The 26,024-nt window shown below is 34.7% G+C and overlaps 4 protein-coding genes across 6 annotated transcripts; 3 read left to right on the forward strand and 1 right to left on the reverse strand.

Annotated features, from left to right (window-relative positions):
- Positions 1–129: 129 nt before the first annotated feature.
- Positions 130–4,906, forward strand: LOC142542158 (polygalacturonase At1g48100-like). 3 transcript variants are annotated; one of them, XM_075648646.1, is made up of 8 exons: positions 130–619; positions 674–835; positions 1,861–1,992; positions 2,096–2,317; positions 2,985–3,032; positions 3,124–3,331; positions 4,035–4,225; positions 4,317–4,906. In XM_075648646.1, the coding sequence occupies exons 1-8, from the start codon at positions 287–289 to the stop codon at positions 4,707–4,709; spliced, it is 1,689 nt and encodes a 562-aa protein (XP_075504761.1). In that variant the 5' UTR covers positions 130–286; the 3' UTR covers positions 4,710–4,906. The 3 variants fall into 3 exon arrangements, with proteins under 3 accessions (XP_075504761.1, XP_075504762.1, XP_075504760.1); XM_075648647.1 differs by having other exon boundaries at positions 130–608; positions 675–835; XM_075648645.1 differs by having other exon boundaries at positions 130–835.
- Positions 4,907–7,694: 2,788 nt separating this feature from the next.
- Positions 7,695–9,986, forward strand: LOC142542159 (galactinol synthase 1-like). Its single transcript, XM_075648648.1, has 4 exons — positions 7,695–8,126; positions 8,844–9,164; positions 9,356–9,490; positions 9,621–9,986. The coding sequence occupies exons 1-4, from the start codon at positions 7,794–7,796 to the stop codon at positions 9,840–9,842; spliced, it is 1,011 nt and encodes a 336-aa protein (XP_075504763.1). The 5' UTR covers positions 7,695–7,793; the 3' UTR covers positions 9,843–9,986.
- A 1,283-nt stretch (positions 9,987–11,269) lies between these two features.
- LOC142541303 (uncharacterized) lies at positions 11,270–12,049 on the reverse strand. Its single transcript, XM_075647860.1, has one exon. It carries the CDS (start codon positions 12,047–12,049, stop codon positions 11,270–11,272), a length of 780 nt encoding a protein of 259 aa, XP_075503975.1.
- A 7,331-nt stretch (positions 12,050–19,380) lies between these two features.
- Positions 19,381–24,367, forward strand: LOC142541304 (2-methylene-furan-3-one reductase-like). The gene is made up of 6 exons (XM_075647861.1): positions 19,381–19,837; positions 20,082–20,408; positions 20,635–20,713; positions 21,641–21,733; positions 21,817–21,953; positions 23,940–24,367. Exons 1-6 carry the CDS (start codon positions 19,418–19,420, stop codon positions 24,072–24,074), a joined length of 1,191 nt encoding a protein of 396 aa, XP_075503976.1. The 5' UTR covers positions 19,381–19,417; the 3' UTR covers positions 24,075–24,367.
- The last annotated feature ends 1,657 nt before the right edge of the window (positions 24,368–26,024 follow it).

A 26,024-nucleotide genomic window follows, 5' to 3' on the forward strand; every position in this document is an offset into this window, starting at 1 on the left:
AGTTCCTTTAATTGGTTAGGATCGAATGGTTGACACGATGAAATGAAATTATTAACGAAATGCTGCACATGAACAATGGGATGTATGGTTAAATAAGTCCTTATAAAATGCTAACTTAAAATTCACATAAAGGAAAGCCCAGCAATAAATACAAGAGAAATAAAGGGGGAATGCTATACAAGTCTCTTCACATTCTTAAACAAATATTTGTTCCACTCCTTCCCAGCCCATAATACCGCGCCACACCATCCCACTGCCGCCGTAACCGCCGCCAGATAAAATAAATATGGCTAGTTTTCGCTTCAACAAATTCATATTCTTGCTTATAATCGTTCTTCTATTTTGGTGTTACCATATGGAAACATGCAAAGCAGGAAGAGTCGGCAAGCACTGGAGGCGAAGCCCAAGTACAGCCGTTGCTTCTCTCCACAAGAAGAAAGGGATAAAACACGGCCCCTATCACCATAATGGCAAGTCCGGTAAGTGGCCGCACAAACCTTATTCTCCAAAACCACAACCACCAGTACCGCCACCACCAGCACTAGCGCCGCCACCTCAACTAGCGCCACCACCAGCAATAGTGCCGCCACCGCCAGCATCACCACCATCAGCAGCACCCCCAGCATCACCACCATCAGCAGCACCACCAGCATCACCACCATCAGCAGCACCACCAGCATCACCACCAGCATTGCCTCCTCCATCCTGCGCACCGAAAGAAAGTCCTCCAAACATAAGTCCCCCACCAAAGAAAGGTGAAAATACGCTTGGTTGTACGGTGTATGATGTGCTGGATTTTGGAGCCAAAGGCGACGGAACTTCAGATGACACTAAGGTAATAAACTTCATAATTACCTGATCCCGTGATTTAAATTAATTAACTATACTTTACTTTTTTGAGAAAATCTAAATTTACTTTCTTAAGTATATATCAAAATGTGACTGGAAATTTAGCATTTGGAATTCATAAATTAAAGTATTCGATCCCTAAGATTTCCACAATATCAAGGCTTTACGAAATTCCACATTGTTCAATCTTGATATTCTGGAGTATTTTAAAAATTAATCATATACATGGCATGCATTTGAAATCATGTAACACGAAATCTAATGATAGAAATATAAAAGATATTTTTTTTTTTGACGTTATAAAAGATGATTAATTAGTTAGTGTATAATTCTCATTAATTTCACTTTTACTCGCATCTGTGCACAAGGAATCGTAATACAGAAAGTCGACAAGTATTTCTCATAAGATCCATAAAATAAGTGAATCACATGTTGATAAATGAAGCTATAAGTAAATTATATATATGCATGCGCCAACATTTATTTTATTTTATTTATTTAGAGATGCTCTGCTCTACTAACTCACATCCACTCATGTATTTTTTAATTTTTATCTCTAAATTATTTTTTTTTACTTTATCTTGTTTGTTTTGTGGTCACATGAGGCCAACCATTAAAGGTGAACTTTGGTGAAAACATAATTCCATAATATGAGGACAAGAATTAGGTGCTTGTGACATTATAATAAGAAAAACTTGTAAAGCGTAACTAAATTCCAATAATGCTTTTAAGGGAAAAGTTGGTCGACACAATCAAAGTGTCACGAGAATAGACAATAGAAGAATCACAAAGGACCCACAAGAACGAATCTCGTTACGACAGTTTACATTAATTGCTCCCAACTATACCAAAACTTTAATATCATACATCAACGATTGATTTTGGACTTAAAATGTTGTATCACAAAAATTATTTGATGTACCCATTTTGGTAACACACAATCAATTAGAAACTTGAGATTCATATAATATATATCTATATATATATTTATTAGGGAAAAATTGAATGCAGGCATTTGTTGCTGCTTGGGCTGCGGCTTGTAACGTCGAAGCCTCGGTGATTAATGTGCCAGCAGACTATGAATTCCTTGTAGGGCCCATTTCATTTTCGGGTCCATACTGCCAACACAACATTGTTTTCCAGGTAAATTATAAAAAGGGTCGAGCTTCTTTTTTCCTACAAAAGAAAATTATATATATATATATATATATGTCGAATTTAATGATTTTTATTTAAAACTGAATAGTTAGATGGCAAAATTGTTGCTCCCACGAGGCCAAGTGCTTGGGGATCGGGGCTTCTGCAATGGCTAGAATTCACAAAATTGGTTGGGATTACAATAAAGGGAAGTGGAATTATAGATGGAAACGGAGCTGCCTGGTGGCAATATTCTCCCTTAGAGGATGATCAATCAAGACTCATAATCCCAATAAATGGCACCTTAGAACAAAGCCATCCGCCGCCTCAGGTAACATATTAATTAATCCTCTATTCACAAGCAACTTAACGTCCAATAAACAAGAGTAACAGATGCTGGTTTCCAGGTCATAAAAAAAAAACAATTAGATTAAAAATATATATGTGACATTCTATAAATAATATTGGATATATGCTAGAGTTTAGTCCTCGACCACATCATGTTGCTCCACTCCTCTTTTTTACTGTTAGAACAAAAAATAGAAAAATCACAATTTCAGTCATTTATATTTATTTTTATTTCTAATTTTAATATTTTATCTTATCAAATTTAGTTATAGCTGAATATCTTTCGATTATGACAATTTTAGTCATTTTTCATTATGAGTGTTGATGTGTCACTTCATACCTAAGCATTGGAAAAATTACTAAAATTAGAAGGAAAAAAAAAACCAAAAAAACAAAAACAAAAAACAAATATAGTACTAAAATTGAAATTTTATAATATGGAAGATCAAAGTTGCAAATAGATAAAGTGAAATTTTCATAAATTTAATTGATGTCTTGGTTAATTATTTTGTTTTTTGGGGAGAAGAAAAAAAAAATAGACATTAAAATTATTTGTATCTCTGATTGACTCTCGTGATCGAAATATAAATATATATATATATATATATAATTATTAACTTATCCTATTCCTTCTTTCTTCCATGTGACAGTGGATAAGCAGCTCACTTGGTTCCAAGATGCCAAGCATAAAACCAACGGTAATTAGCACCACCATTTACAAAATTAACCAATTTTCGAAATTAATGGTATTTATATATGTCACATTAAAGTTGAAATCTTGATAATCAGGCACTTAGATTCTACGGAAGTTTCAATGTAACCGTAACGGGAATAACAATTCAAAACAGCCCTCAGTGTCATCTAAAGTTCGACAACTGCATGGGTGTAGCTGTCTACAATTTTAGCGTCTCGTCGCCGCGCGACAGCCCAAACACAGATGGCATTCACCTTCAGAACTCCAAAGATGTGCTCATTCGCAGTTCCAATATTGGTTGTGGTACGTATTCCTATTCCTTTGAGTGGATTTTTGCATACGAGGCGAGACAAAAAAAATGAATCGGTCTACATTAGATAGATTATTCCAATATTTTCGCTGCGACCTGCTAGACCCCATAAACAACTTATCTCTGCAAGTCAATGCAATGCAACCAGCGTTACTTAAACAACCCTAGCTAGCTACTTTAATTTTAAAAAGAATGTGTAGCATAGCCACCTAGGACAAATTTGTGATCCATTTTGCTACAATCTTATCCTAGTGGGGAGGGACGTAAGCCAACCACATAGTCAAAATTAAGCCACTGTGAGTGGACACGTTTCAGCCATTGATTTGTCGAAGAAACTTGATCGCCACGAGCTTTTGACCCCACTCTCGTAGAATTGTCATAATCTTTGTATTATCAAATAAAATAGATCCCCAGAACTGTCGCCATCCTTGCTTAAGAGGAGACATATTTCTTGCCTATGCGGGGACCGTATGTGCATGAGTGAGTGTTCCCCTTAAAAGACTAATATTTAAAGTAATAGCTTTTCTTAGAACTGAAAAAATATTATTTATGTTTAAAATGGAATTTGTCTTTTTGAAGGTATTTAGAGATCATTTAGATTTCTTGGTGATTTTTTCAATTTTCCTCCATATGTTTGAGTACTTGGCATGTTTTTTTTTTTTTTTTGATAATGGACTAAAATATTGTTGGTCGCAGGAGATGATTGCGTGTCAATACAAACTGGATGCACCAATATATACGTGCACAACATCAACTGCGGACCAGGACATGGCATCAGCATCGGAGGTCTAGGAAAAGATAACACCAAAGCTTGCGTATCAAATGTCACTGTCCGAGATGTCATTTTGCAAAATACCATGAACGGCGTTAGAATAAAAACATGGCAGGTGAATTCAATTTCCCTCTAATTTATCACTGTGTGGAAACCTCGCATGTAAACACCAACAATTAATCCTAACACAAAGTCTTGTTCGACAGGGCGGGTTGGGGTCAGTTCAGGGTGTGCAATTCTCCAACATTCAAGTATACGAGGTCCAACTTCCCATAGTCATCGACCAATACTACTGTGATAAAAGAAGCTGCAAGAATCAGACAACCGCCGTGGCTCTGTCGGGCATAAACTACGAGAACATAAGAGGAACGTATACTGTAAAACCAGTGCATTTTGCTTGCAGCGATATCTTACCTTGCACCGACGTCACGCTCAACGACATACAGCTGAAACCTCAACAAGAGCGATACCACATGTACGATCCTTATTGTTGGCAAACATTTGGGAAGCTTCTCACTCCTACGGTTCCTCCCGTCGAATGTTTGTTAGTCGGGAAGCCTTTGAGCAGTAGGATTCTGGGGGATGAAGATTCTTGCTAATTAATTTAATAATGTTGTCTTATATATATGTATATCAGTGTAATTATTATTTTTTTGGGGTTATGGTTTTCTGGCCCAATTTCATCACATCATTACTTAATGAATAATTATGGGTTTGTGTGGGTACATATTAAATAAGATACAATGTTTTTACATATATAATGGGAGACATGAAGGCAAAATTAAATTAAAGTCTTGATCATAGACTAATTTTTTAGGATATACAATCGGGAGGTATTATATATTAGCCTTTTTTAACTTCCACATGCTTATTATTATTATGATTGTTTTTGGTTAATCTAGATACCCGACTAATCTGGGGAGAATGGTCTGCTTCCCTGGTTCGTCCCACAAGCTTATTATTATCTCCTCTTTTCCCGTTGTTAAATTTGATTCGTGAGATATCATGTTAGTAAGCGGACATGGAAAAATAATCGAGTCCGGTACTTTCCCAAAACCAGAAAGATCATGGCCCAAGGGTCCAATCCAACACGTTTTTTTTGGAGTGATAGTTTTCTTTTTCTGTGGGGTAATGATTTCGTACATTGCTTATGAGAAAACAATAGTTTGTTTTATCTGTTTGCCATTGCCAAACGTTTTTCTTATTTCAAAAAGTAAGATTACTTGATCAATATAAAATCAGATTTTTTGCTTTCGTCCTTTTGGTCAAAAGGTTTTTATAATGTTGAAATTGTGAAATATAATGTGCGTTAATATAACTTTAATTTTTCAAAAATACGATTGAAAGATGTACATCATGTAATTACATCTAGATTACGAGTATTGTTTCTTCAAATCATATAATATAATAAGCATGATATTTTTATTTTTTTACTTTTTCAGCTATACATTTATGTAATCGAGAGACCAGGCGGCTTGCTATGCATCAAGCAGGGCCCGAGCTTATTTAAAATCCCAGGAGATTGGATCTCGGTCAGCCAGAAGACTGGAGTAGCTAGGGCAAAGTCCATCTGTGAGCCCGGGCATTCTGTTACTGGTGTCATGTCTTAGATTGTAGGTATGAGACACCATGACTTGATCATCATTAAGTGATCTTTTGGCATGTGAAGAGTGACATGACTCAATCGAAGTAAGCATGAGATGTATGACTGAACAGTGTCAGTTAAACAGAAGCATGGACAGTCAACCCATCATGAGTAGTAGTTGGACACTGAAAACAAAATCATGATTGGTTATGCCTCCTATAAGAATCAAGGTTTGTTTATTATTGAGCTATTCAGATATCTCTTCTTAAAAAATGAAATATTCACTCTCTTTGAAAAAAATTGACTTAAAGCATCAGAGTGGCTACGCCAGAAAACTATCCAGCGCCCCACTAGCGATCTCTATTATTTTAAGTGTGTAGATATTTTCAGAGCCAGGAAGAACCATTTACTGAAATAATATAACCCGACCCGATAAAATTGTCCATGCATCTCACATCCATCTTTACTCGGTCTCATCAGCCACATATGTAGAAGTATATCAAATCATTTTACTGCATATTTATTTGATTTGCAGAGTAAGGTTACTAAGGTACTTACTAATGTCTAATAGACATGAATTTTTGAAAAGAAAACATTCGGTGCGATTATAGGAAACTTAATCGGATCTTCTTTGTACGTTTAATTGCCTTCGTATCAAATTATTTATAAACCCGATGGGCAAGAAGATTCTGGACACGGAATACGTAAGGTGACGCAACACCTTTTTGTGAGTTCAATCCTAATCACATTTTGCAAATTAATTTCACTCCCCATTTTAATTACTTCTAGTTTCATACATATATTAAAACATACGTTAAGTATGGTCACAATGTGACAACATATACGATATAAATTATGTTTGGTTTGAAAGATGAGACGATGAATGTTATATAATATACTATTCAGTGATTTTTTTTGTGCGGCTTATTAATATTCCCGGGAATGCGAACAAATTGATCGCTATTTGATTTATTTACACATGCATATTATAAGGCAAGAATAGTACGTATCCAGAAAATATTGATACGTACGTTAGAAGCTAAACAAATAAGCATTAGATTATATATCCATCCATGGCTAATTGCAAGAACCTAAAAGGACCGCTTCTCCTTGCCATGAATGCATGAAAGGTATGCTTTCAAATAGAATTCCAAATGTAAGGAAGATTCTTTTGCCAAAAGTTTCCTGCTAAATAATATAATTTTTCTGTTGAATAATTTGTTACTCTTTTACTCAGTTATTGTCCTTTTGCTTCCACTTGATAAGGTGTCATATCCGAATTTTGTTCTGATATAAAGTTGTATATTCTGTCTTTTAGGGTTAGCTTGTTTTGGTGAATCATTTTTCTCCTTTTTTTTTTTTTTTTTATTATTATGAGTGCTACTGACTCATATCACATGCGGGGAGACGGTCTTATCGATTTTTTTATTTTTTATTTTGCTAAAGTGACTAATTGCTCATATAATAAACCAGCAGGTATTGCGTAATTTGTGTGTTTCTAAAAATGATTTTTTGCTATTGCTGATATATATAGATATATATCATAGATGGTGGAACGTGACGCTTGTCCTTAGTTTTACTATCATACATAATCTTTTGTTTATGATGAAAAAAATTAAAATCTCTTTAAATTAAATAATCATATCCAAGTTATATTCATTATTTTAATTGTTTCATTATGATGTTCGATTTCAAATTGAATACGACCTCTGCTTTTTTTTCTTTTTTTTTGGGATCTGAACGGTCCCGTCAAGTGATAAGGCTAAATGAACGATGAGATGAAAAAAGCAAATAATATTCATGCGTTCCCTTCTTCCACACAACTCACATGTTTTAAATTCACACGTAAATAAATATACAAATAAAATAAAATTTATATTTACATAAAGTTAAAAAAAAAAAGTCAGAGAGAATCAATTATTAAAAAAAGAATCTCATTTTCAATTTGAATTTCATTTCAGGCTCATTTGAGTTCTATTTAAAGCGAACGAATAGTACCCTAGAAGCTCAGGAGCACGAGGCAAATTAAGTAGGGTTTTCCTAGTGTTTCTATATCTTTAAACCATACAAAATAAATAAACCCTTAAGGTTACTGCAAATGGCACCCCAAGCGCCTGTCGACCACGTTTTCCATGGGAAAATTCCAGGGCTGGAGTCGAGCCACATGAAGCGAGCATACGTGACATTTTTGGCTGGAAATGGTGACTATGTTAAAGGCGTGGTTGGATTGGCTAAGGGCTTGAGAAAGGTGAAAAGTTCTTACCCTTTGGTGGTGGCGATCTTGCCTGACGTGCCAGAAGAGCATCGGGAGATATTGAAGGAACAGGGCTGCATTGTGAAGGAAATTGAACCGATTTACCCGCCAGAGAATCAGATTCAGTTTGCCATGGCTTATTATGTTATCAATTACTCCAAGCTTCGTATATGGAATGTGAGTATTTTATCTCTTTATATATTTATGTGTTCGTCTCATCAATCATGCACATATATTATGTACACAAGTTGTCTTATCAACCGACGCATAGGAAATATATAAAGGCCTAATTAATTTCTTATCTAAAATCTGTAATCTGAATATTAGTAATAAATTTATTTGGATGTTAGAGAAATGCCATAAATTTTAAAAACTTTTGTCCGAAGTTCAGATTTCAAACTATTCCATTGAGACTTTAGAAATTAAATTCTTTTGTGTAAAAAGTTATAGTTTTATGCACACACATATATAACGTGTATCACAAATACCAATAATAGAGAATGTAGCAGTTGCACTAAATATATGAATAAATTAAGTTAAGAAATTCTGATATTGGGCATAAAATTAAAAATTTATCAATTTAATTAATCTGCCCCATACTCACATATACCGTATGCAGATTTAAATTTAAATGCATAAATTTACACCTTTCATTTGTATTCTGGTGAGTGATGCTCGTTGTGGATGTCCATATAATTAACTTCATTAGTGATGAATATTGGTTATACGGTGGTCTAGCCATTTTTCAGGGCCAAATTAAATTATTATTATTTTCAACATTAATGTCAAAATCACACACACACATACGGGAGCAAACTTAATTTTGCATTTTCCACGTATTTCCGTGGCATGTCACATTTTAAAGAATCAAATATATTAATGTTTGAATGGCAGTTCAAGGAGTACAGCAAGATGGTGTACCTGGATGCAGACATTCAGGTTTACGACAACATCGACCACCTCTTCGACGCACCGGACGGCTACTTCTATGCGGTAATGGACTGTTTCTGCGAGAAAACGTGGAGCCACTCGAAGCAGTACTCTATTGGTTACTGCCAACAGGTTCCCAATAAGGTGACTTGGCCTGCTGAAATGGGGTCCCCTCCGCCTCTCTATTTCAATGCTGGAATGTTCGTGTTCGAGCCTAGCCAGACTACTTACGACAACCTCCTCGAAACCCTGCGTATTACTCCTCCAACATCATTTGCTGAACAGGTATATACATACATGTGATCTTGTTTTCTTTTTCGCAGACGTCCTAAACACACGATTTGGAAGATCTGAATTGTAAAGTTGGGTCGCACTCATTAGTAACTACTAATAGGATACGAATTAACACTCTCTCCATTCTATAGAGAAAATAAATTTTGCAGGTTGCTAAGATTTATAAATTTTGTACTCGACAGGATTTCTTGAACATGTTCTTCAACAGCGTCTACAAACCCATTCGAAATGTTTACAATCTTGTTCTAGCAAATCTGTGGCGCCATCCTGAGAATGTAGAGCTTGAAAAAGTCAAAGTTGTTCACTATTGTGCTGCTGTAAGCATCAGTCTCTTCTCTTGATAAAACAATAAAAAAATTTCAAAACATAGAAAGATATAGCAGTACTTACTTGTCTCATATATCAAACCAGATTCTTGTACGCTAACAGTTTTTTTTCACACGTTAGGGATCAAAACCATGGAGGTATACTGGTGTAGAAAACAACATGGACAGAGAAGACATCAAAATGCTTGTGAAGAAATGGTGGGATATTTACAACGATCCATCCCTCGATAACAAATCCGAGAACGGTGTTACGGAAGAAGAGAGCTTCTCCGAGCCACCCTCGCTTTTGGCTGCCATGCCTGAGCCGGCTGTATCTTATATCCCAGCACCATCTGCTGCCTAAAAATAAGTTTGGTGTTAACCTTATGATGTAGCCATAATATAATATCTATATGGGTTTTTGTAGGCCACTTGGCCTTTTTTTGGTGTGTGATGTAACAATATATATATATATATATATGGGTATAGTTTGGTACTGTTTGATTTATCTGTGTCACACTTTTTTTAGTTCAGCAACCAACTTTATTGGCTTTTATTTGATCTACGGATCAAATTTAGTATCGATATCCATATCCATTAATTAAAGAAACGGGCTTAACAACCCATTAGCCGAATGTTTATATAAATGAAAAGGAATGCTGGCCCAGTTTAACTTGAAGGAATCGACAAATTACTTTTCAAAACATCACCCCCACCATTCAATTCAAAGACTTCATCAAATTTGGGATCATCTCCCGAGAGATTAATCAAGAGCAAAATTCTTTTTTTGAGTTGAACATGTGAAAATGTTTGATCAAACTTTTAACTTGGAACCGTGAATATTGAAATTAGGTCCGTTGATTTCGGATTAACTCATGACCTGCTAAAAGTTTAAAGTCGTGATTGAGCAGAGGTACCATGCATGATGGTGGTGGTTTGGTCAACTCATGACCTTAATTAACATCACGTGGTCTTTAGTGTTCGGTTCAAAGTTTTGTGTCCAATTAGTTAACCGTACTCGAGGAGAATTGGTGCGCCACCGCCATTTTAATAGAGTTATAATAATTGACGCACGCTATTATTGAAGAAACTTCGCCACGTCACGAAAGCCATCGGAAGGTTCCTTTCCCTAATATATCTATGTATATTAGGGAAACATTTATATGTGTTTGATTGTTTTTTTTATATAAAAAGAAATAACTTTTTACAAATTAACAATGCATAATTTCCATCAATACGTGATAAATAGAAAATAAGCGGATAACAGTATCAATTAAATCAGGATCTGGCCGATCTAATATATGGGTACAAATGAGTTGAGCTCGACTCAAGCTCGGTCAAAATTCTAGCTCGAGTCGAGTTCGAGTAGCTCCAGCTTGTAATTGAGTCAAGCTCAAGTATACGATGGATCTGCTCGAGTAGCTCGTGAACTAATCAATTATACATACATATATATATATATACATACATATGAGAAAAACACTATTAAATCCAAACGGACTCTTTTATGACTCATGATAATCGCAAGATCGATTATATTCGGGGAAAATACATTCTATATAATTTGTTATTGTGTGTCGGATAATATCCTAAGGATACGTACAACTCTATGCGATAACGAGGCAACAACGTAAATGTGTGAAACTAGTTCAAATCCAATGTCAACAGTTTTTCATCTATTAATTTAAACACCATAATATAGTTGACTAATACAAGAGAATTAGCCCTCGTAAAGATTGTAATTTCTACGATTAAAAAAAAAAAAAAAAAAAAAACCAAACACGATTCTTCTTAATAAGGATGCACGTTTTTACTCAACCCACTATTAACATTAGTAAAGAAACCCATCAACTCCGGTCGATACGGTAGATACGACCGCCGCTTCTCATCATCTTTGGCCTTACTCCTCAAATACACTTCATGAGCTGACAACGACGCCGTTTTTCCCTTCTTCGCCTTAGGCAACTTTCTCTCAACCCTCTCCTCGCCACCTTTCTCACTCGCCTCCATCATCGGCGGTGCGTGGGAATTGTCATTCAAGAACACAAAAGCGTCCCTTCCATCGCTATTACTCCTGCCCAAAAAATCTTTGAACCGCCATATCTTCGAAAACCCAGTTGAGTTGCTCTTCTTGCATACCTCCGGAGAAACCTCCACCGCCTTCCTGGCGCCAATTCCGGCGTTAGCTGACGTCAGCTCTCCGCTATCCTTTGTTTCCACGAAGATCTTCTTCACCGGAGGCTTCGTGGGCAAGTTTTCGTGCAAGGAATCCAACTCATCGTGGGTGGAGAAGAGATCCCGGTCGAATAAGGGGGAGATCGCCTTGATCTGGCCGTTGATGAACGCGTCCTCCGCCGCTATTGGTGACATATCAGCTGCTCCGCATGTGAAGGAAAACTCTTCCTCCTCTCCTTCATCATGATTTGCTGTAGTTTCTTTCTCTATTTCCTCTTCCTGAAAATCTCCTGAAGTATAGATGAAATTCATGTGCTTGCAGAAATCTTGGCTTAAATCGGTTTGTAAATCTGAATCTTGACCTAGGATACGCTTTTCTTCAAAGCTTCCCTGCATTTCTGAAACTTTTGGCTGGATATGCACTAGTTTCATCAGACGGTGAGTTGGAGAGAGATGGATTAAATGATCTTTGTATCACTTTATTTATAGTAATATTGTAGACGTGGTTGGTTGGTTGATGCCTCGGGTAAGAAATTTAGTTTACGTTTTAATTAATTAAAAATTTTGGCTGAATAATTGTCACAAGCAAGTATAAAATAATGTGTTATATATTATATTATTGTTATACTCCTTGTATTGAATATTATTTTCTTCTATAAATATTCATATAACTTACTATTTTTCTTATTTTATCTCACCCTTCTTAACATATAAATATATATATCTCCATATTTATATTATTTTTCTTTTAATTTCATATTTAATCAATTTTAAAAAATTATAATTACAAAATATCATTTTATAATGGTCATACAACACGTGTTTATAAACCGTTTAGTATATATATATCAGTTTATCAACACTTGAGTCGATTTTTTTTTTAAATGTGACTCGTATTATATTTTTATTATAATTATGAATAATACATAAAACTTATTAATATGAGTGGCAGTATTTTTAATATTTGTCGTAGTGGTCAAACATTGAACATATTTATGAAAATTCAATGGGAAATACGTGTAAAATTTTAGTAGTGCTACTTTATTTTATTTTATTTTACTTTTTAAGGAAATAATTAGATGGGAAAGTGCGTGGAAATTAGGGTGGGTAAGAAAGATGGAAAAATTGATTGCACATACGGTAATAAAATAAACTAATATATATGTATTTTTCTAATTAATTTATTTTTACGATATAATTTCGTAATTGTAAAATGTAATGAATGTCCATATTATTATTTGAATTGATTATATTTATATCATAATTTTTAAAAATCCCATAAAATTACACTGCAATTTTGAAATGTAAAAAAAAGAAAGCAAAAATGTAATATCTATATCATATAAAGATAATGTTGGCAAACATAAAGATTTGTTGACATTCTTTATACATATATATAGCGTATAAATATAGAAAATTTGACCTTTTGTAAGTTTCGGAAAGAATAATATATGAACAAATAATTTGTTCGTATTGCTGCCCACGAGTGACAAATTCATTTGCTCGATATCGTATTGATTAATTTATTGTGATAAAAACTTTCAATAAAATTCGAAGAAATTAATAGTGGATTCTCTAGGAATTCGAAAATTTATTTCCAAAATATTCGTGAGTTCGTTTCAAAATCAAGATCATGGTTATTATGTGTTCATTTTTTTTGAATGGTGTAGCGTATTTATATGATATTATATTATACCAAAAAAATAAAAAAAATTAAAACAATCTGGCCGATTAGTGGGTTGCGATCCTACCAACTCTGGTTTTTTTTTTTTTTTTTTTTAAGCTAAAATGGGTGCACGAGTTTTTGTCAAAGTTCGTGTTAATATACTACTGAGTGTGTACCGTAAATTCATTTAAAATGATTATAAATTTTATTTGGCATGTAAGTGGCCAATTGCCATTACCATTATTTTTAATAAAATTTTACTTTAAACGTATTACCTAAAATTTAAGGTGTGGTGTTGAAATGTAAGATTTTCTAGATAATTCCAAATATCTAACTTTTTTTTGGGTTAATGATTCATATCGAATGCTTTGTGTTACGTGGCTGCACCAAACAACGTAGGTACTATCTAGTGCTTACATTATTGCAGTATTGATCAGGGTAGTGGCTAGAGTTTTTTTTACTCGATGGGTTAGATGTAAAAATACAAGTGGGGTCATGAATCATCATTATACATACATACTATTTGAGAGTTATTTTTGTTAACATAATGGTCAAGATTGTGAGGTCTCGAATTTATAATATCTCGTCACAACATCTAACGTAAAGATATAACGCACAAATAAATTTTAATTAAAAATAACACAAAGATAAATGTGTATAAATGAACGTATTTGTGCAATGTTTATGACAAAATAATTATTAAAAAATAGAGTTTACAAAATCAATAATAATGAATAAACAAAAAAACTATATTTCTTAATAACTAAGGAAATAAATTGTATTCTAAAGTATCAATAAAAAAAATAACCAAGAATACAAATCTGTGCGGCCGTAATTCAGAGTAATAAAATAATTATTCCATCAGTATTTTATACAAATAGAACACTGTGAAACATACAAGCCAGATGATTATTTTTGTGTTGTCCTCTCACGGGATTTCCGAATGCACTCTTGATTCCAAATCTCACACTCAAATATTGATTATGCATTTAATGGGGGTTGGCAAAATTATGATATGAAAATATCAATATTAATTAATATATAAGAAGACTAGTAGCTAGCTAGCAATTAGTGTGAGATATCCTATACATACATTAATTAAATAATGACAAATAACGCTAATAATTGAAGGCAAGGCGGCAAGGATATCTGAATAATTTTCTTTAATTAGAAAATAAAGCAGAAACAATGTCGTCCATTCATATTCAATATAACATCACTCCCGAGTCCTGACCCATATAAATCTAGTGTAGATTCTTGTGTTATAGTTTGGTTTGAAAGATAAAATAATGAAATGATTAAAAGAAAATATATAAAAAAAATGATTGAAGTAAATAATGATAAAATAATATTATGTTTGATATGATTGTTAAGAATGTGATAAATAATAATATTTTGATGAATTGACAAAATTGCCCTTCCAGTTTTGTAGCGGCGGCTGCAATGACGGCGGTCCGGATATCGACCGGCGGTCGGCCGACAGGAGGCGGCGGCGGTCGGCCGACGGCAGGGGTGGTCGTCCGGTGGTCGGTGGATGGAAGTGGTTGTGAGTTTGGATTTAGGAGAAGGGTAAAATTGGAAAAATAGTATGGATTAAGAGTGAGATAAATAATCTTAGGGGTGAGGAGTGATTATTTTATCACACCTAATATAAACTAATCATTCAGAGAAGGGATTGACTTGGTTAAATAAAAAACGTACCAAACAGGTGATTAGGTGGGTTAAAAAAAATAAACACGCCTAATCACCCCAAACAAACACAGCCTTAAGTGGGGTGGGATGGGATGGGATGGGATGGATACAAGATATTTCCAATATAAATTACATGACATCAAGTATTAATGAACTCGTATATTATTAAAAATCTTCGAAATCCCAATGTTATCGGTATCTTCTCCTACGTTGAAATCAACGTCTTTGTATTATATCCTAAAAATTGTTAAATCATTTTTAGAATATGAAGTTAAGATAAGTGTAACGTTTTCTCTTCCTTGGTGTTTGCATCGAGATTTGAAGCTTTTGGATTTTTCTAAACCTCTAGTTAAAAAAAACATAATTATATGATATGAAATCTTGACCGGGACTCATTCGTCGTAAAATCTAAATTTCAATTTTCCTTCCTAGCTGTTCAACGATTAGCGGGTCAAACTCAATCGGATTTGTTTAGTATATTAGAAGGGAACAAAATGTAATTATCAAAATATAGTTTGCTTGACATGAAAATATTTGTTCATTATCAGTATTTAAGCTTAATTTCATTGGCCCAATATTTGGGCTTCCGAATTTCGATGCATAAATTCAATCATTGGTTAGGTCTTTTGAGATTCAGTTAACATTGCGGGCTTCCATATTTCCGTCCAATAGTGAAAACAGTATCAATATATATTTCGTGGCACTCAGTTAACCAATATCAAGATTTTAAATACATCGAGGTTGATTAAACGAAATATTTGAAACAAATGAGATTATATCGATTAAGCGTCACTTATAAGAAACACATTGAAAGGTCGATCGATAGGTTTGGATTTGTGTGTGTGTGTGTGTGTGTGAACCTAATATTGTTACCTTGATTATTTAAAAGCTACAAACTATATAATTATCAAAATAAATATATCTTAAAAATAACAAATTGACGCAGATATAAATTTTCCAGATAAAATAATGGTGATGTTAGTCACAATTATATTTCATAATCCACAGAAGATTTGCCAAAACTTTGGTTAGTTAAAAGAGAAAACATTTATATTTAAGTCTAGCGTTTAATTTACAGAAGTTCCCACCATGCATCTTACAAGTTTAATTCCTCATCATGAATAAAATTATTTTATTATTTATATAAAAAAAATTAATTATTATCAGCATATCTTACTTCTGGCTTGTGTCCACCGTTAGTACGATGAGCCTTGCTTTTCCTTCGCTCCTTCCTTTTTAGCCATATTCACGGAAGGGATTTTCTTATCAAATCCGAATTCTATGTCTCCATCTCTCATATTGAAGCCAGGTTCTTGCCTAGATTCCCACTCTTTGGGTCCAAGTCCATGGCTTTGCTTCTTGGCCTTCGAGCGGTGGTGTGCAGCCGCCTCCTTTGCAGCGTCCCTGTGGTACCGCCTGTTGCACAGCCGTCCCAACACACAAGCCACCGCTGATACGAGAACGATTACCGCCAAGACGACAAAAACAGGACCAAACGAGCCATGAGAATGGGAAGAACTTGACTGTCTTGGGACTTGATTATTGGGGTACACTTCAACTGGTTGTGACATTTTATATCTCTTTTTCTTATGTTGGGTTAAAGTATTGAAAACAGGTTCAATATTTGAATATAATCAGGTTAGAATTTTATGTTCTTTGAGTGAAAACAAGGCAAAGACTAGGTGAAGATCGAAAGGATAGAATTAGTTGCTTGTTTATGCAAATTTTTTGGTTCTATATCTATACAGAAGGTTGCTTTTATTTTAACACATGATTAATTTGGGGTTTCCTTTCCAAAAGGTGTGGCTTTTCTTTAATAAAGATACAAGTAAAGATATTCTTTGTGTCTTTTATAGAATGTTGCTTTATAAGGAAGAAATTAAGAAGGCGTTTGCACTAAAAATAGCCTCGATCGTTTGATTAAATTTAAGTAGCTTACTTCATAAATTTATTCGTATAAAATAAAAATTATTATTTTTAAATTTATTCTAAAAATGAATATAATCTATCCGCGTTTTAAAATATAAAAGAAAGCATAGGATTGATTATTTAATTTACAAACTGATGGATCCTCTTGCTTGCGCCAAGGGTTCATGAAATCTTGGATTCAAATTTTAATTATGTGAATAATACATGTAATTTAATTAGGAAATTCTTATCCCGTTATCTTTAATATATTATAATGTTATCTTTATTATATTATAATATGAAAACCACTTTGATTAACTATATTTTATAATATTAATGGATGTCGAATAATTTAATTTACCATTCTTCTTATATATGTAATAATTAAGGTGCAAAAAAATTAAATTGTTCAAAACTTCTCACATTATTTTCTCATTATTTTAAATCTTATCTTATTATCATGCAAGCAAATATTATAAATAAATTCAAATTTGCTCGGTGCACTAACATAAGAAATATTCTCTGCCTGCAAATAGGCCAAACATATATGTGCCCTTTGCTTTATTGTAGGATTGGAAAATCGTACACACTCACATCGCAATATTTGAACGTCGAAGACTAATTGTTTTAGCATAATTCTCAAGTGGCGTGTTTGAAAATTTTTATTTTATAGAATTCGTTCACATCTTTAAAATGAATGTTTGGTATGATTTTACAATGTGTGAACGGCGAGAAATTTTTCTTTTTTTCTAAAGAAATATACTTTAAAAATTGTCATAAATCATTCAAATGTCGGACTAACATGGATGGACCAAAACATATGACATAGAACACTGAAAAAATTCGTCTCATTATTCACGATTAATTGATCAGTTCCTAATATGTTATTTTTCTATGGAGAGGTGTCGTATCACTGTCTTATACACACCGTGTGAGTGACGAAACAGAACTTTCAGAGTTTGTGAATTTCTCTCATTTAACTTGAATCCCAACCGAGCTTTCCAAATTCGGAGCATGATTAAATGAACGTAACAAATCGAAACAGAGCTTATAACCAAAAGAAACGAAACATAGTAAAACATGTACTGATTCGATCGAGTTTTAACACGCATACATATTTTTTAAAACACGCATTAGCTCGCTTACGTGATTCAAATGTGTGAACGGAACTTGGAAAACTTTGGGCACCTTATTATTCGACTTCAAGTAGAAATTTGAGCGGAATAACCTATTAGAAAATGACATTGCTGCTGCCCAAAATCGGCTTAAGATAGCACGAGTTTGACAACACTTAATGACTCGATTTCTTGGAAAGTTTTTTTAAGGCATTTATGTGGGTAATTATAAGCCATGAAAGACATCTGAATAGTTATTTACTCCATTTCTTAGAGCTCAATATCATCTTTAATGTGGTCAAATTTTGCTACAACAAAAAAACAACATGCATGAACTGAAAAGTAATTCTTGTGTTCAATTTTTAGCTCAAATGGCAGCTGAATTTTGAGCTTGATGGAGCTAAATTCAAGGGTCGTTGAGTTGAGGGTTTTGTAGCTTCATGAGCTAAAAGTATTGGAATATCTTATGGTTGCACTGTTTGAGCTTGATTCGAACTTAAGAAACTAAAATCCGATTTCACGAGCTTGACTCGAACTTGTTGAGCTTTTGAGAGTCAAAATTCAGGTCTCGAATATATTAATGCCGCTGGATCAATATGTGCCTAATTGTTGATTGCATGTATTATGGTACGAGATTTTTTGTTATTGTGCATCATTCAATTTTATCAAATATGGAATAAACATTCCAACTATATATATTTTAACTACGAAAAGATAATTTATGATGGGCTCTCTTTTAATTTTGAACAACTAATAACATATGATTTTTAAACTGTGATTAAATAACTAAATATTTTTTTAGTCGAGGAAGAGAGGTGTTATAACTTAGATTCGAAACTTAAGATTTTATCTTAAAATTGAACGTTTCCACCTAGCTTATTCTCACATTCACGACAAAAATTTGTGTGAGCCGGTCTCACGGGTCGTATTTTGTGAGACGGATCTCTTATTTGGGTCATCCATGAAAAAATATTATTTTTTATGCTAAGAGTATTATTTTTTATTGTAAAAATCGGTAGAGTTGACCCGTTTCACAGATAAAGATTAGTGAAACCGTGTCACAAAAGACATACTCTACATTCACAAAGGACATGTAGATTCAGAAGCCTTACATGTGATCTGATTCAAGAATACGTCCAGATACCTTGATACTTAGAACTTACATACCAAAATTGATCACTACGAGTGATTTGAAAGCAAAACCAGATAGGTGTTCATTAACAGTTAATTTTATTAAAAAATAATGTTATCGATTGAATATTGATTACGTTAAATTTGATATATCAGGTTTTTTTTAGTAATTTATTCGGGTAACCCAAAAAAAAAATTCCATGCCACATAAACAAGCATGCAGCGTTGAAGTTGATCAGCTTAAAAGAAGTCATGGACTCTATCCTCTCTCCCACCACTTCCCGATGGATGGTGCCAACCCAACACTCTTCACCCAACAAACATACATTTCCATTTTTAACCTCCCAAATAAGTATTAAAGGCTGTCCCAAACCAACCCATTCCGCCCAAAAGTCCATTGCTACTCCTCGAAACCTCAGAATACTTGCAGCTTGTCTATCTGCAGAAACCTCAACTGTTGCTGCTGCTGCTGCCTCTTCAATTCCCTCTGAAATGAAGGCCTGGACATACAGCGAGTATGGCGGTGTCGATGTGTTGAAGTTCGAGTCGAATGTTGCCGTGCCTGAGGTCAAGGAACATCAGGTTCTGATTAAAGTGGCTGCTGCTGCGCTAAACCCCGTTGATTTCAAGAGGAGATTAGGGAAGTTTCAGGCCACCGATTCACCTCTTCCTGTAATTTTTATGTCGACCTTTTTGTTTCTTGATGTTGTTTCGTTCTTTCTATGCTATGCTATTATTGAGTACTATAATTCGGTCAAATCTGGCTTTGTCTTTTGTTTTGGAGTTATTTTATTTTTTGTTTTGATAGGAGAGCAGTAGATAGGTTCAGAGTAATTGCTTCTCAACAGCGTTTATGCTACATGTTACTAAAGTGACATTTTATTGAACTGTTATTCGACTTTTGTTTTCCTGACAGACGGTTCCAGGCTACGATGTTGCCGGCGTAGTGGTTAAAGTTGGAAGTCAGGTGAATGGTCTGAAGGAAGGGGACGAAGTGTACGGGAACATCAACGAGAAACCACTGACTGGACCAAAACAGTTCGGGTCATTAGCGGAATACACTGCCGTTGAGGAGAAATTATTAGCCCTGATCAAGCCTCGGAATCTTGATTTCGTGCAGGCGGCCAGTCTCCCTCTTGCCATTGAGACGGCATATGAAGGCCTTCTCAAGGCTGGCTTTTCTGAGGGTCAATCCATTCTTGTTCTTGGTGGAGCTGGTGGCGTTGGATCGCTTGCGATTCAGGTAAATAAAAATATAAATTAAAACTCTACTTGATTCTTGTCTTTCTAGTTGTAGTTCATTACAAATTGTCGTTGGAGAGTCTGGTTATTGTGATTTCCGATTCGTAGCTTAATGAATTCCATATGAACTGAAAGATGTTCTTGAATTATGCCTATTTCTTCAAGCGGAAAAGTTTTTTTTTGTTTGGTTGGATCATTCATTCAAAAATTAGTATATTTTTGCGCAGGTTGCAAAACATGTGTTTGGCGCATCAAAGGTAGCTGTCACTTCCACCAAGGACGGAGCCACCCCAAAGGCTGGGGTGGGCTCCAGCCCTATATCAAAAAAAAATATTATTAGTAATTATAGTATATGTTTAATTTTAGCCTACATTTAAGTTTTATCCGGTCCATAAAATAATTATATTTACTAACTTAGCCCACTAAAATCATTTTCAACCCATTTAATCATAAGAGAAATTACTCTGTAAACAACTGTATTTTTGCAAGCAAGGGCCTCGAGTTGAAAAAGGTTGTGATCGGGCGAGGATTTGAAAGGGATTTATGGTAAGAGATTTGAAAAAGTTTGTGCGGGAGAGGGTCTCGATTGAATTTTCACGAGATGAAATGATTGTTTTTTGTTACTTAATTAGAATATTCCATTTATTATGCAGAAAGATTCAAATTATGGGTTGGTTGATTTTGTAGTTATTTTTCAGCTTATGTATTGATGAACTCATAGAAGATTAGATTTTTGATATGTATAGAGTTTGAGATTAACTTCCGTATGATATATATTTTTAGTGGATTTTCTGTTTTTCCGTCCCAACGCGAGTTTCGAGTAGAAAATTTCACCGGGGGCACTATGACGAGGAAAATCTTCCGCCCTAGCATGCCTGCCTCGCGGCTCTGGTGCATTTTTCTTAAAGATTTGATTTGTCTTGTTTTAACGCTTCATGTTTTTACTGGCAACAACTGAACGATCATTCTCAGCTATGAAATTTCTTAATACCTCACTCTAGAATAAGATGAAAGAAGAGTTATTGGCAGATTATATGATTATCTACATTAAAAGAAAGTTTAGTGCAAGGATAGATACTGATTCAATAATCGATGAGTTTTATTCTATTAAAAACCGCAGAGCAGTAGCTTATATCTAGTTAATGTCACTATTGTTTATCGAGTCATTCAGCCCTAGGTCAAAAATTTTTCTGTCTACGTCTCTGACTTCCACCGAAGCAAAACATGAATTTCTGAAAAGCTTGGGTGCGGACTTGACTATTGACTACACTAAAGAGAACTTTGAAGACAGGCCGGAGAAATATGATGTAGTTTACGATGCAGTTGGTGAGTTCATCATAATCTTCATTCAATCTTTACTATATCATGGCTTGATGGTATCCATTATTTTTCTGTTTCGAACATGACAGGACAAAGCGACAGGGCGGCCAAGGCAGTGAAAGAAGGCGGGAGTGTAGTTGTCCTATCCGGTGCCGTCACCCCGCCTGGTTTCAGATTCGTGGTCACTTCAAAAGGAGAATATTTAAAGCATCTGAATCCATACCTGGTGTGGGGACCAGGACGCTAATCATGTTTTTAATCATAATTGGGACTAATTAATCAATAATAAAACAGGGTCTAATTTTTTTTTTAAATGCGGAACGTAGTGAAATAAAACATATATACATCTCAGTATAAAAGTACAAGTCCTGTACTACATACATTTATTCAACTAAGGTTTAACAGCTAATATCAAGTGTCCAACCCTATCTCTAATCCAAGTCCGGAGCCTCCACTCTAATCACGATCTCTCTTCATCTTCTCAACCCTGAACCTGTCCCACCTGTTGTCATGCACACATACAAAACAAGACAACAGCCGGATAACTCCGGTGAGAATAAATCTCAGTATAAACAATGTAAACATGCAATCATATAAAAACATATACAAAAGCATATAACAAATAATCATTCACATGCAGCCAATCAACAAACATGTATGATATCAAAACTGTAAATCCACTAGTCATCACAGACTCGACTCAAACAACGCGTCATCTCAGACTCGACTTAACTTTAACCTAGGGATCCCAATGTCTGGATATTGATAATTATATCGAATCTCAGTCGATAGGAATGAATCAACCCTAAACGGTATGGATATAAGTTCATATATCCAGTGTCTGGGCGAAACAGCCACAGAATTGACGAATCAGTCAAGGATTAAGCGAATCAGCCAATAATTAGACGAATCAGTCAGTAATTAAGCGAATCAGCCAAAGTTTAGACGAATCAGTCGATAACTAGACGAATCAGCCAATAACCAGACGAATCAGCCGGTGACTAGGCGAATCAGCCAATGACTAAACGAATCAGTAGTCAATACATGCAGTGGCTATAAATCAATAGACTACAAACATCAATCTTATCAATTACAAATATCAATGCAATAAACTAAGTATGTGATTTAGGGAGACTCGAGTCAAACCTCACTCGAGTTGTGCAATCCCAACTCAACATTAATTTATACCTTTCTTTCTGATACTCTGACTCTGTCGAAGTCTCGAACTCAAAGCCTGTCAATACTCAATCTGACAATAACAATATCGAGGTTACGGTATCAATACGCCACTCAAACAACACTGGATATAATCAAAATTCAATCAAATTCTGTTTCAACAGTACAACGTCATAGTCTCAATATACCCAACAATATCATCTCAGTCAGATATCAATTCTAACATCTCATATTTGATAACAATTCAATTCTGATATCAAATCGATTCCAAAATAACTCCGAAAATCATAACAATTCCATATGGTCTTTATTCTTCAGTCCGGTTTCGATTATACGATGTCTAACATGACCAGAACATCATATAAGAATCGTATCAGATTCTGACAATACCATAATTTCAAATCATATCAAAACGTAGTAAAACTTACGTCCAGTTGTAGCCTACGTCGATAGGAACACAGTACTGAAGTCGGATTCAAAATTAGATAGACGGATTTCTCACAAAAGGCGTAAGGATTTTTCACTCTTTCCTCGGCCCTTTCTCGATTCTTCATTCCTAAATTTCTGAAGAATTCGTGCATATATATATATATATATCTATATCTATATATAGATATATATATATATATACACACGTACATGCAAGAGGACGAGTGGCTCATTCCGCCAATTACACGTCTCGCGCATATGCGCGACATCATCGGCGCATATGCGCGAGACCTACTGGTCTCGGTGCTCGGCTTCTCGGCAGCTCGCGCATATGCGCGACTCATCTCGACGCATATGCGCGAGGTCCTCTGGACTTCGCTTGTACAGTCTCGCGCATATGCGCGACTTACTTCGCGCATATGCGCAAGGTCCTCTGGCCACGTCGCGCATATGCGCGCATCTGTGCCGCGCATATGCGCGAGGGCTACTGTTCCTCGCACATTTTCATGCATTATCTCGTCTTTCCCGGTTCGATCCTTTCCGTCTATAATCAAATCAATTATCCCCAAATCATTTCAGATTAATAGGATAAAATTCTCGGGCCTTACACCTGGAGAGTGGCAAGGTGAAGCCGATACTCGACCCTAAGGGACCCTTCCCATTCGACAAGGTTAACGAAGCTTTCTCGTACCTGGAAACGAACCGGGCTACCGGTAAGGTGGTGATATACCCAATTCAGTGAGGAAAAACTGAGTACTATTTTAGGTGTGTATTTGAGATTGTCTAATGCAAGGATAATTAAAAGTCTGGATTAGGGGGTTGAACTACAGGATTTATCGCGGCAAAGTCTCTGGTGTCTTTTCTAATACAAAAGATGATTGTAATATGTTCGATTGTGAATATCAAATTCCAAACCACCTATGATTCGGGGATATATTGTAACTAAGACTCGACATTTGATAGCCTATTTTTCACATGAAAAGGAAAAAAATGGTGAAAGAATTATATTTGATTTTAATCGTTTAATATTGTAAATTTATGTGGTTACAAAAATTTTATATTTTGAATTGTTAAACAGAAAATTTCCAAAATTTCCAAACAAAATATTGTATACGCTATTGATAGAAATATACCGAAGATAATATCTTCTTCCAGTGATATAATAAATTGTATGATTTAATTGATAACATAATCGACACTAATTAAATTATACATACATTAATATCTATTATTTAATATATATCTCATGTGATGTTTATTTGATATTTAGTTGTTAATCTTAAAGTAAAAATTTTAATATGTGATGTAAACATAACAATATATATATATATATATATATATAGTTTTGATATCATGCACACCTACCGTGCACACATTTGTGAGCACCGATGATGTGTCATTCACCTATTGAATGTGATGAAATATAGAAAAATTGTGCATCCAATGGGCGAGTGACACCTTAAAATGTCGAATACAATGATAAAAAAATTAAATTTTTTTGAGTGTTATATTATACATCTTAGGCTCAGTTTGGTTAATAGTATTAAGGTTGGATAGATTATTAATGTTTTGTTTGATTTGATTTTTAAACTTGACATTGACTATTTGTGGGACAGTTTTCACTGTTTGTGTTGGACAAGAGATCCAGTCATACCAGGAGGATAAAAACTATCCGACAACTCCAGTACAGAGTAATGTCCTAAATAACCCTGATTTTAAAAATCAAATTTTCAATCATGTGTTCTTTACGTCATTCTCCTAATTTCTTCATCAGTACACTCTTGCCATTGACCGGTGTTGAAGAAAACAATATGAGCTCAAATTCACCTTGAAAACAATGTGAGCTCAAATGCTCCAACCTCTTTTTCCCCGGATCTCCGTTAAAAACGTCCTCAAAAGACTCTCACACGCTCTTCAAAAATGCCAAACCTTCCTGAATTCTCCAATTTCACATCGAAAATCGCGAAATAAACGTAAGGGTCCTCGATCAAGAAAGAATAGGTGCGGGAGCGGACGGTGTGGGAGAAGGTGGAATGAAAAGCCGGAGTGTTTTCCAAACATTTTGCGGCAAGAGCACCTAAGGTCTCGTCCCTAGAATTGAACTCCGCCAAAACGGTGGTGCCCTTCGCAATGCAGGCGTAGTGTAGCACATCCGGATGCAGCACCATCGTACAAATCCAATGCAACCCTTAATACCCAAAAAAAATTTCTTATTTCGTAATCCCCTTTTCGTTTCTATCCATGAAAAAAGGAAAATCCAATTGGATGGTTCCTTCAAGTACGTATACAATTGTGGGTTTATCGAAATCGAACCCTTTGAGGTAGGGCAACATGCGGAAACGGCGTTTTTAAACAACTCTAGGGATTTGGAAGAAGTCTCCATTGGCTGGCGTGGGCTGGTGGGGACTGTGCGAATCCATATTAAGATGAAGGGTATTTTGGTCATTAATACATTTATCATGATTTTATCCATGTCATTAATTTAATATCACACATGGTATTATATATCCATCAAATTATATCTTATCATATCAATCATTTATCAATAAAATTATTAATCATTCAATTATCACATCTTAAATATCAAGCGAACTCTCAATGTATAATTTATCAAACCATTCTTCTAATAAATGAAGATAAAGTTGATTTAAAAAAAAAAAAATTTAACAAGTGTCAAAATCAATTTCTCCTT

This window comes from Primulina tabacum, chromosome 4 (assembly GCF_025594145.1).
Source record: "Primulina tabacum isolate GXHZ01 chromosome 4, ASM2559414v2, whole genome shotgun sequence".
Taxonomy (NCBI): Eukaryota; Viridiplantae; Streptophyta; class Magnoliopsida; order Lamiales; family Gesneriaceae; genus Primulina; species Primulina tabacum.